Genomic DNA, 12,658 nt, shown 5'->3' with positions numbered 1-12,658 from the left:
GGTAGGGGAAACAGGTAGGGAAGTTATGGAAACTATGATGATTAAAGAAGAGGAAGTACAGGCGCTTTTAAGGAATATAAAGTGGATAAGTCTCCGGGTCCTGACAGTATATTCCCTAGGAACTTGAGGGAAGTTTAGTGTAGAAATAGCAGGGGCTCTGACAGAAATATTCCAAATGTCATTTGAAACGGGGATGGTGCGGGGGATTGGCGTATTGCACATGTTGTTCCATTGTTTAAAAAGGGTTCTAAGAGTAAACTTAGCAATTAACGGCCTGTGAGTTTGATGTCAATGGTGGGTAAGTTGATGGAAAGTATTCTTAGAGATGGTATATATAATTATCTGGATAGACAGGGTCTGATTAGGAACAGTCAACATGGATTTGTGCGTGGATGGTCATGTTTGACATTGAAGAGGTTACTAGGAAAGTTGTTGAGGGTAAAACGGTGGTTGTTGTCTATATGGACTTTGACAAGGTTCCACACGGAAGGTTAGTTAGGAAGGTTCAATCATTAGGTATTAATATTGAAGTAGTAAAATGGATTCAGCAGTGGCTGGATAGGAGACGCCAGAGAGTAGTGGTGGATATCTGTTTGTCAAATTGGAGGCCGGTGATTAGTGGTGTGCCTCAGGGATCTGTACTGGGTCCAAAGTTGTTTGTCATATACATTAATGATCTGGATGATGGGGTGGTAAATTGGATTAGTAAGTATGCAGATGATACTAAGATAGGTGGCGTTGCGGATAATGAAGTAGATTTTCAAAGCTTGCAGAGAGATTTAGGCCAGTTAGAACAGTGGGCTGAAAGATGGCAGATGGAGTTTAACGCTGATAAATGTGAGGTGCTACATTTTGGTAGGACTAATCAAAATAGAACATACATGGTAAATGGTAGGGCATTGAAGAATACAGTAGAACAGAGGGATCTAGGAATAATGGTGCATAGTTCCCTGAAGGTGGAATCTCATGTGGATAGGGTGGTGAAGAAAGCTTTTGGTATGCTGGCCTTTATAAATCAGAGCATTGAGTATAGGAGTTGGGATGTAATGTTAAAATTGTACAAGGCATTGGTAAGGCCAAATTTGGAGTATTGTGTACAGTTCTGGTCACCGAATTATAGGAAAGATGTCAATAAAATAGGGAGAGTACAGAGAAGATTTACGAGAACGTTACCTGGGTTTCAGCATCTAAGTTACAGAGAAAGGTTGAACAAGTTGGGTCTTTATTCTTTGGAACATAGAAGGTTGAGGGGGGACTTGATAGAGGTATTTAAGATTATGAGGGGGATAGATAGAGTTGACATGGATAGGCTTTTTTCATTGAGAGTCGGGGAGATTCAAACAAGAGGACATGAGTTGAGAGTTAGGGGGCAAAAGTTTAGGGGTAACATGAGGGGGAACTTCTTTACTCAGAGAGTGGTAGCTGTGTGGAACGAGCTTCCAGCAGAAGTGGTAGAGGCAGGTTCAATATTGTCATTTAAAGTAAAACTAGATAGCTATATGGACAGGAAAGGAATGGAGGGTTATGGGTTGAGTGCAGGTCAGTGGGACTAGGTGAGAGTATGCATTCAGCACGGACTAGAAGGGCCAAGATGCCTGTTTCCGTGCTGTAATTGTTATATGGTTATATGGTTCACTCAACCTCAATTACCTGCTTTCTCGCCATATCCTTTGATGACCTGATTAATCAGGAAACTATCAACCTCGGCCTCAAATATACCCAAGGACTTGGCCTCCACAGCTTTCTGTGGCAAAGCATTCCATAGATTCACTACTCTCTGGCTAAAAAAATTCCTCCTTACTTCTGTTCTAAAAAGTCGCCCCTCAATTTTGAGGCTATGCCCTCTAGTTCTAGATACCCCCCACCATAGGAAACACTTTCTCTACATCCAACCTATCTAGTCCTTTCAATAATTGGTAGGTTCCATTGAGATCTAAATTCCATTGAGTACAGGGCCAAAGCTGCCAAATGTTCTGCATATGTTAACCCCTTCAATCCCAGAATCTCATGAACCTCCTCTAGACTCTCACCAATGACAACATATCCTTTCTGAGACATGGGGCCTAAAGTTGTTGACAGTACTCCAAGTGCGGCTTAACTAGTGTCTTATAAAGCCTTAGCATTATCTCCTTGCTTTTATATTCTATTCCCCTTGAAAGGCATGCCAACATTGCATTTGTCTTCTTTACCACAGACTCAACCTCTAAATTAACTTTCGGGATGTCTTGCACGAGGACTCCTAAGTCCCTCTGCCCCTCTGATATTTGAACCTTCTCCCTATTTAGATAATAGTTTGCACTACTGTTCTTTTTACCAAAATGCATTATCGTACATTTCCCAACACTGTATTCCACCTGCCACTTTTTTGCCCATTCTTCCAATTTGTCTAAGTCCTGCTGCAAGTGATTCTTGAAAGATCATGAACAATGAATCCGTTATCTCTTCAGCAATCTTTCTCAGGGCTCTGGGATGTAGTCCATTTGGTCCAGGTGACTTATCCACCTTAAGACTTTTCATTTTGTCTTGCACTTTTTCCTTTGTAATATCAACAGCGCTTCTTTGTCCCCAGTTAGTACCTCACCAGCATCATTCTTCAGTTGTCCAATGTCAGCCCTCACCTTCCTTTTATTCTTTATATAACTGAAAAAAATGTAGTATCTATTCTATATTATTGCATAGTCTGCCCTCATATTTCATCTTTTCCCTTCTTATAGCTTTTTTGGTTGCCTTTTGTTGGATTTTAAAAGCTTCCCAATCATTCAACTTCCCATTCACTTTTGCTACCTTATATGTCCTTTCCTTGGTTTTTATGCTGTCCTTAACTTCCTTTGTCAGCCACTGTTGCCTACCTCTACCATTTGAGAACTACTTCTTCTGCGAGACATATCTATCCTGCACCTTATGAACTATTTCCAGAAACTTCAGCCATCTCTGCTCTGCCATCATCCCCTCCTGTACCCTCCTCCAATCCACCTGGGCAAGCTCCTCTCTCATGCTTCTGTAATTCCCTTTATTTTATTCTGATGTTGATAAATGTGGCCTGTGCTTCTCCCCCCCAAATTACAGTATGAATTCAATCATATCATGATCACTGTCTCTTCAGGGTTCCTTTATATTAAGCTCCTTAATAAGATCTGGGTTATTACACAAAAGCCAATCTAAGATAGTCTTTCCCAAGTAGGCTCAAGCACAGGCTCCTCAAAAAAGCTATCTCGTAGGCATTCAACAAATTCCCTCGCTTGCGATCTGACGCCAACCTGATCCACAGACTTTGCCTGACACCAACCCGAATCTGCAAGGCTTATTGAGAAAGTAAGGAGGCGTGGGATCCAAGGGACATTGCTTTGTGGATCCAGAACTGGCTTGCCCACAGAAGGCAAAGTGTGTTGTAGATGGGTGATATTCTGCAGGGAGGTCAGTCACCAGTAGAGTGTCTCACGGATCTGTTCTGGGACCCCTTCTCTTTGTGATTTTTATAAATGACCTGGATGAGGAAGTGGAGGGATGGGTTAGTAAATTTGCTGATGACACAAAGGTTGGGGATGTTGTGGATAGTGTGGAGGGCTGTCAGCGGTTATAACAGGACATCGATAGGATGCAAAACTGGGCTGAGAAGTGGCAGATGGAGTTCAACCCGGATAAGTGTGAGGTGGTTCATTCTGGTAGGTCAAATATGATGGCAGAATATAGCATTAATGGTAAAACTCTTGGCAGTGTGGAGGATCAGAGGGATCTTGGGGTCCGAATCCATAGGACACTCAAAGCTGTTGTGCAGGTTGACTCTGTGGTTAAGAAGGCATACAGTGCATTGGCCTTCATCAACCATGGGATTGAGTTCAAGAGCCAAGAGGTAATGTTACAGCTGTATAGAACCCTGGTCAGACCCCACTTGGAGTACTGCGCTCAGTTCTAGTCACCTCACTGTAGGAAGGATGTGGAAACTATAGAAAGGGTGCAGAGGAGACTTACAAGGATGTTTCCTGGATTGGGGAGCATATCTTATGAGAATAGGTTGAGTGAGCTTGGCCTTTTCTCCTTGGAGCGATGGAGGATGAGAGGTGACCTGACAGAGGTGTATAAGATGATGAGAGGCATTGATCATGTGGATAGTCAGATGCTTTTTCCCAGGGCTGAAATGGCTAACACGAGAGGCCATGGTTTTAAGGTGCTTGGAAGTAGGTACAGAGGGGATATCAGGGGTAAGTTCTTTACTCAGAGAGTGGTGAGTGCGTGGAATGGGCTGCTAGTGACTATGGTGGAGGCGGATACAATAGGGTCTTTGAAGAGACTCTTGGATAGGTAAATGGAGCTTAGAAAAATAGAGGGCTATGGGTAACCCTAGGTAATTTCTAAAGTAAGTACATGTTTGGCAGAGCATCATGGGCCGAAGGGCCTGTATTGTGCTGTAGGTTTTCTATGTTTCTGTGTTTCTCTGATTTTCCCAATTCCCTTGCATATTGAAGTCCCCCATTACAATTGTGACATTACCCTTATTACATGGCTTTTCCAGCTCCCTTTGTAATCTTAACCCCACATCTTGACTACTATTTGGATTCCTATATATGACTCCCATCATGGTCTTTTTACCCTTTCTGTTTCTTAACTCCACCCACAAAGATTCAACATTTTCTGACCCTATGTCTCCTCTTTCTAAAGATATAATTCCATCTGTTACCAACAGAGCCACACCACCGCCAATGCCTTCCTGCCTGTCTCTTTGATACGAAGTACGTATACCTTTTGGTTAAGTTCCCACTATGGCCTTTTTCCAGCCATTTGTTGGTTATGCCCACCAGGTCATACCGACCAATCTCTAATTGCACCATGAGTTCGTCCACCTTATTCCGAATGCTATGTACATTTAAATAGAGCACCTTCAGTCCTGCATCTTCATGTTTATGATCGTTTTATATTTTGCATTTATGATCGTTCAGAAATCTGATTGGAGGGGAAGAAACTGTTTCTAAAATATCTCTAGTGCATTTAAGTTTGCAAAACATCCAGAAGTGCTTACCACAAAGGGAGCAAGGAAACAACTCACTACTTCAGGTATCAGATAAACCATCAATTTCTACCCCTGTGGGGATTCAGCCTGGCAGCAGGAATGTTGGAGAATCTGAAGAGTTTTACCTAAGTACAACTGGTCTTCAGTTCTTGCCACATGTTCATCTGTCGAGCACAACTTTAGGTAGAACTGCTCACATCTGGCTTTCTCACTGATCTGTGATGAAAGTAAAGACAAATATCAAGGATTTTGAGACTGGATTTTCTCCTTACGTCATTATAATGAACAACTCAGGAAGGAAATTTTCAGACGTGAAATGCTGTGGCAGATCACAAAGATAAACAAATAAAGATTAGCTTTGGTTGTCACATGTACTTCAAAACATACATGTGAAATGCATCATTTGCATCAAGTTAAATCAGCAAGGATTGCGCTGGGCAGCCCACAAGAGTTGCCATGTTTCTGGCACCAACACAGGACACCCACAACTCACAAACACTAACCTGTCCATCTTTGAAATGTGGGAGGAAAACAGAGCCCCCAGAGGAGACCCACACAGTCATGGGGAGAACATACAAACTCTTACAGACAGGAACAGGAATCAAACCCCAATCTTACAGTCCTGTCAAGTGGAACACTAACCGCTTAACAAAGTATGGTATGAGTTAATTCACTAAGATTGAGGCAAAAATGTTCCTTTATATCTTATTAAAGAAATTCCAATGCTTTCTCTAAATACAAGTCAAAATTCAGCGGAAAGCAAATAAAAAAATTCAGAATTGTCAGCGGGTCAGGCAGCAACTGTAGAGAGAACAATAGAATCAATATGCTTTCATCAGTTCTAGTATCTGTAGTGTTTTATTCTTGTACCGTTGAGGAAAACAATGATAGTTGAGAAGTTGCAGAGGACACTAATGAGACCACACCTGGAAATATTGTGTGCAGTTCTAATCAGGCTACAGGAAGAATGTGATTAAAGTAGAAGAGGTGCAGAAAAGATTCACAAGAAAATTGCTGGAACTGAGCTACAGTTATAAGGAGAGACTGTTTTCCTTGGAGTGAGGGAGGCTGAGGAAGTTTGTAAAGTCATAAGGGACTTAGATGCAATCCTTTTCCCAGGGTTGGGGAGTCTAAAGCTGAAGGACATAAGTTTAAGATGAGAGGGAAAAGATTTAAAAGGAACCTGAGAGATGAGTGTTTTTCAACACAGAGGTATGGACATACGGGACGAGCTCCCAGAGTAAATGGTAGAGGTGGTTACAATTACGATGTTTAAAAGACACTTGGAAAAGTTCAGTGATAGAAAGGTTTGGAGAGATATGGGCCAAATTCTGGCAAACAGGACTAGCTCAAGAGGGTTACTTCGGTTGGCATAGATGAGCTGGGCTGCAGGGCCTTTTCCCATGCTGTATGATGATATAACTCTACGATTCACATGCAATAAGGCCTGAACATGAAATGAATAAATGGAAAGGCTCATGTGAGAAACTGTGATCTGGAGAGCTAGAGAACATGCTACAAGGTGGGCAAGAATCAGCTTGGGCACAATGGGCCAAATGGCCTGCTTCGGGATTATTAAGTTGATATGTTTTGATAGGTCATAAGTTCAACATTGTGTAAAGCTATCAGTCCCTTAACATCCACCCCCGCTACCTCACCTAGACTCATTTAGAGTCCCGGCAAATCATTGCCCTTTTGTAGTCAGTTCTAGGGATTTGCCAAAGACCATGATCGCCCATGCCTTGTGGCATAGCATATAACAACGAAGATGATGCTAGGGATGATTAAACCAGGACCTCTTCATCTCAATAGTATCACAGGTCATTGCCTGCAACCTCGGTTTTAGGCTGTGAATAATGCAGTTTCCACCCCCTCCTTTCCTGCCTGCTGGTTTATTTTAGCTCAGCGGGGTCGTCTGTACAGAACAGTGTCTTTCCAACTGCCAATTCAGCAAGATTAGCTGAGATAGACTTTGCATATTTATTTAGAGATAGAGTACAGAACAGACCCTTCCGGCTCGTCGAGACGCACTGCTTCACAACCCACCTTTTTAACCGTAGCCTAATCACAGGACAATTTACAATGACCGATTAACCTACTAATCGTACATCTTTGGACTGTGGGAGTAAACTGGGGCACCCGGAGGAAACCCATGCTGTCAGGGAGAGAGTATGCAAAGTTCTTACAGATAGCCGCGGCACCAGAACTGAACTGTGAACTCCAGAATTCCCCAAGCGGTAATAGCATCCTGCTGACCGCTACACTATCATTAGTGCTGTTTGTGTGTGGTGCTGAATGGAGCCAGCAGTCTCCCACTGCCGTGAGACCAAGCCTGCCTTCTCTGAGAACACAACCATTTTCCAAAAGCATTCTCAGCACAAAAAAGTCAGGGAAATCATAGAATCAAATGAAAGACAGTTCAGCCTATCAGATCCAGAACAACTCATGAAAAGAGCCTTTCATGGTCCTTTATGGATATTCCATGCTGTACATTGGGTATCTGTTGCAGGAAATATGGTTTGTGCAAAGCAACATCCCATCTATGCTAATGTGGCCATTTTTTTTTAAGTCAAGGGATAAATATTGCCTGGGGTCACCCTTTTGCATCATCAGAAGAGTGCCATCAGATTTTCTTTTATTTGCACTTATCAGGTCAGATGGAAAACTGATTTTCTGCACCTTCCAGAAGAAACCCTCTCCAACTTCTTCACTCAGAGCGTGGAAAGAGCTGCCAGCAGAGGTGGTCGATGCAGGGTTGGCTGTAATATTTAAGAGAAGTTTGAATAATTACATGGATGGGAGGGGAATGGAGGGCCATAGTCCAGGTGCAGGTTGATGGGACGAGACATAATAATAGTTCAGCACAGTGGATGGGCTGAAGAAGCGGTTTCTGTCCTGTAGTGTTCTATGAGGCACTGTTCCCCAAGCATGCCTTGGGCCTCGCTGGGACGGTCCAGCAGGTCACGTATTGATAGGTCAGAGTGGGAGTGGGTGTGAACTCGGACTTCAACTACTGCACAGAGGCTTGTCATCTTCAGAAGTTTTCTGATGACTCTGCCATAGTTGGATGCATCAGCAAGGGAGCTGAGGTTGAGTACAGGGCTATGGTAAGAAACTTTGCCACATGGTGTGAGCAGAATTATCTGCAGCTTAATGTGAAAAAGACTAAGGAGCTGGTGGTAGACCTGAGGAGAGCTAAGGCACCGGTGACCCCTGTTTCCATCCAGGGGTCAGTGTGGACATGGTGGAGGATTACAAATACCTGGGGATACGAATTGACAATAAACTGGACTGGTCAAAGAACACTGAGGCTGTCTACAGGAAGGGTCAGAGCAGTCTCTATTTCCTGAGGAGACTGACCTCCTTTAACATCTGTCATACGATGCTGAGGATGTTCTACGAGTCTGTGGTGGCTGTGTTTGCTGTTGCGTGCTGGGACAGCAGGCTGAGGGTAGCAGACACCAACAGAATCAACAAACTCATTTGTAAGGCCAGTGATGTTGTGGGGATGGAACTGGGCTCTCTGACGGTGGTGTCTAAAAGGAGGATGCTGTCCAAGTTGCATGCCATCTTGGACAATGTCCCCCATCCACTACATACTGTACTGGTTGGGCACAGGAGTACATTCAGCCAGAGACTCATTCCACCGAGATGCAGCACTGAGCGTCATAGGAAGTCATTCCTGCCTGTGTCCATCAAACTTTACAACTCCTCCCTTGGAGGATCAGACACCCTGAGCCAATAGGCTGGTCCTGGACTTATTTCCTGGCATAATTTACATATTACTATTTAATTATTTATGGTGCAACTGTAACGAAAACCAATTTCCCCCGGGATCAATAAAGCATGACTATGACTATGACTATGCAGTTAAAGTGACAAGAAGAGTCTGCACTGTGGCTGGGAGCTCAGGTTCACCCCTACACCCTGACCACAGGTGTCCACAAAGTGATCACCCAGTCTGGGTTTGGTTTCTCCCCTGTTGGACTCTGATATTTAAATCCAAGGTTCTTTCAGAAGTCAGGAAAGAGTCACCAAACATCTTGCTTCCCAACTGTTTTACTAAGTGCTGACAGAACAAAGGAAACGGGAGCAGAAGCTAGTAGTAGAAGGCTTAAAGAAAAGAGGCTAAGATGTGGAAAAGATTAAGATGGCTCTGCATTGTGCTCAGCTATTTTATACCCACAGATAAGGGAAAACCCTATTCAAATTTATAGTTAACATATAACCAATTAGAAAGCTACTATTCAAATACTGCAGGACCAAGTTAACCAATGAGAAAGCACTTATTCAAATGACGCAGAACAAAAAAGCTTCCAGAGCTCTAAGAATTATAACTTTCTGTAGCCACTGAAGGTATATTAAACTTTCATAAAATACAAGCAAATAATTGCTAAACAGCAAAAAAAAATAATTAAACGGTAAGATCCAACAGTAGGGTAGGGGAGACTACATTGTGAACACAAAATTGGTACATTGGATCAGAAGGTAGACAAGCGATTCATTGCCTGTGGTTGCACTGGGAAAGTGCTATGGGGCAGGGGAGGCTGGTGGGAACTGAAGAGCGGATCAGGGCCCTTGCGAAATGCTAAAGTTGGAGGGGGTGGGGTGAGGGGAAGGTATGTCTGGTGGTGGAATCTCTTTGAAGCTGGTGGAAATCGGGGAGGAAGGTTAGATCCAGAGTAACTCTACCCTTGCTCTGTCCCAGAGGAGACAGGGATGAGAGCAGAAGTGTTGGAAATGGATGAAATATGATGAAGGGCTTTGTCGACAGGATGCATGGTTCAGAAAGAAAGAATAAACTCAAAGTGTTCTTTAGAAGCTGGAAATCAAGAGCAAGTCACACAAAATGCTGGCAGAACTCAGCAGCTCAGGCAGCATCTATGGAAGAGTATAAAGAATCAACACCTTTATCAGAAATATAGTCTTTTTTTTTGGATGTCACCAAAAACGAATAAAATACAACGAAAGTTTGAAAGGACTTTTTAATCCAGCAATGTCAGTTACAGGACTCATCCTCGGAATCAGAGTTTGATTACGTGAATTTATACGTATAAACCAGACCCAATGTCCGGTTTGGAATGGAAAATGCCCCTTTCATTTTCCCTAAGATCGTACATCACAGGGAATTCCTGTTATTCTATTTTCAGAAGCTACCATGAATTTCCTATGTCAAGCAAGTTTCAGATGTGTGTACGTTTTGCTAGTTGCTTCAGCAAGAGACTGCTCAGAGCAACTCAGCATGTTTTCAATGACGATTGGAAGGGGCCCTGAAATGGTATCATTTAGAACTTAACATACACTCAGTGGCCACTTTGTTAGGTACACCTGCTCGTTAATGCAAATTCCTAATCAGCCAATCATGTGGTGGCAATTTAGTGCATAAAAGCATGCAGACATAGTCAAGGTTCTGTTGTTATTTAGACAAAACATCAGAATGGGGTAGAAATGTGATCTAAGTGACTTTGACCATGGAATGATTGTTGGTGCCAGACAGGGTGGTTTGAGTATCTGAGAAACTGCTGATCTCCTGGGGTTTTCATGCACAACAGTCTCTAGAGTTTACAGAGAATGAAGTGAGAAGCAAAAATCATCCAGTGAGTGGCAGTTCTGCAGATGAAAATGCCTTGTTAATGATAGAGATCAGATGAGAATGGCCAGACTAGTTCAAGCTGACAGGAAGGCGACAGTAACTCAAATAACCACACATGACAACAGTGGTGTGCAGAAGAGTATCTCTGAACACACAACACTTTGAACCTTGAAGTGGAGGGGCTGCAGCAGCAGAAGGTCATGAACAGACACTCAGTGGCCACTTTATTAAGTGCAAGAAGTAACTAATTTAGTGGCTACTGACTGTAGTTTCCACTTAAGCACTCCTGAGAGAAGAGACATATTTATTGCACATCTTAATATCACAAACACATGGAATGAATTCTCTGTCTTAATTAACAGATGCACCACTTTGCCAGTTTAGACACTGACAGGGTTCTGAAACAGTGAATTCATTCTCCAAAAGATATAATCTTACTTCACTTTTGGCTTCCTTGGTTCGACAGGCGCCATGAGCGTAATTGATGCAAATGGTCTGTCGTCTCATCTTCTTTCTGATTCGACTGGGGCCCTCAGCCATGTCCAGAATCCAGGCACCCTGCTGGAAGCCTGATGAAGGACCCCATAATCCTCTCTCTTGAAGCAGCTGCTGTTCAACCTTGGCCCAGTCTTTTGATGCACGGTTCAGAATGCACTTCTGCATCTGGGGACACAAGAGAGAAGCCTCAGCAGATGATGTCTACGCAGCCTGCAGCTGCCAGTCCTGTTGGCACTTATCCCCCTTATATATACAGTGGATTCCGGTTAACTGGGACACATCGGGACCAGTACATTTTGGCCCAATAAACAGCTGCTCCAATTAGCCAAAGTTTCATGGAAATAGTTAAAAGGTATTAAAAAGACAAACTACCATTTAACTGAGTAACAAATTATGTATTTAAATAAAATACAGAACAAATTAGAACACAGCCAATATTTATATAATACTATACAGCTGTGTATAGTTCCTAATAGTTATCGATGGAGGAAGTCACCTGCTGTGTTCTATTGATTGATTAAATGAACAAAATGAGTGCAGACACCTAGTGCAGCTAAGGGACTGCCTTCATACAATGCTTTAGACGATTACATCCTCCAAACCTTCATTCTCATTGTAACGTTCAAGATAATTGTCGATAGATATGTTTAAATTCTTCATAGTTCCTAACTTGATGAAGTAGTGAAATTATTTCATTTTCACTCCCAGCCATTTCTAGCATCTCCAAGCCTGAATGCTTGAAATCGCAGTAAGCAAAACAGTTCTGAATTGCCGTACTGTTTGTTTCTCACCAACTGTAGTAACCGAAGTCACGCCTTTTGATGACAAGCACATGCATCTGACGCTGTTTGAGCTTGAACATTCTCCCCGTGACCACGTAGGTTTCCTCAGGTGCTCTGGTTTCCTCCTACATTCCAAATACATACTGGTTGCTAGGTTAATTGATGATTGTAAATTATTCTGTGATTAGGCTAGGGTTAAATCGGGTGTTGTTGGGCAGCGCGGCTCAAAGGGCCAGAAGGGCTTACTCCTCACTGTATCAATAAATAACTAAATAAATATGGTTCATTCTAAACACGGTGTAGTGTCTAACGGCCATGTGACCGACACTACAGTCTCCTGCCCCAATTAAGCAGCACAGTGTCCCAAATAAACAAAGGTAATCCCGGCTATTTTCTCAATTAGTTCTCGTTCTATAAGTTGTCCCAAATAAACAGCTGCTTTCTCCTGAATCGTGATATGAGATTGTTAAGAGGCACTTGGATACGTACATGGATAGAAAAAGTACACTCAAGATCAATGTATTATCAAAGTACCACAAACTACCTCGAGATACATCTTCTTGGAGGCATTTACAGGAAAATAAATAAATCCAATAGAATTCATGAAAAACCTACACACAAAGAATGGCAAACAACCAAACTGCAAAAGAAGACAAATTATGCAAATAAAAAAGTAAATCATACTAAGAACATAAGTTATGCCCTTGAGAGTGGGCCTGTTGGTTGTGGAATCAGTTTAGTGTTGAGCTGAGCGAAGCTATTCTCGCTGGTTCAGGAGCC

General features: G+C 42.7%; 1 protein-coding gene across 5 annotated transcripts in view; it reads right to left on the bottom strand.

Annotated features, from left to right (window-relative positions):
• The window catches only part of wdfy4 (WDFY family member 4), a 358,785-nt gene that overhangs the window by 111,959 nt on the left and 234,168 nt on the right, over window positions 1-12,658 (bottom strand). For all 5 annotated transcript variants that reach the window (XM_072282880.1, XM_072282882.1, XM_072282881.1 and 2 more), the window contains 2 exons: window positions 11,037-11,261; window positions 5,131-5,221 (listed from right to left, as the gene is read on the bottom strand). In XM_072282880.1, coding sequence (XP_072138981.1) covers window positions 5,131-5,221; window positions 11,037-11,261 — 316 coding nt within the window. The remainder of the gene's footprint in view (window positions 1-5,130; window positions 5,222-11,036; window positions 11,262-12,658) is intronic.

Source organism: Mobula birostris, chromosome 18, assembly GCF_030028105.1.
Source record: "Mobula birostris isolate sMobBir1 chromosome 18, sMobBir1.hap1, whole genome shotgun sequence".
NCBI lineage: Eukaryota > Metazoa > Chordata > Chondrichthyes > Myliobatiformes > Myliobatidae > Mobula > Mobula birostris.
This window is presented reverse-complemented; position numbering and strand designations above follow the sequence as displayed.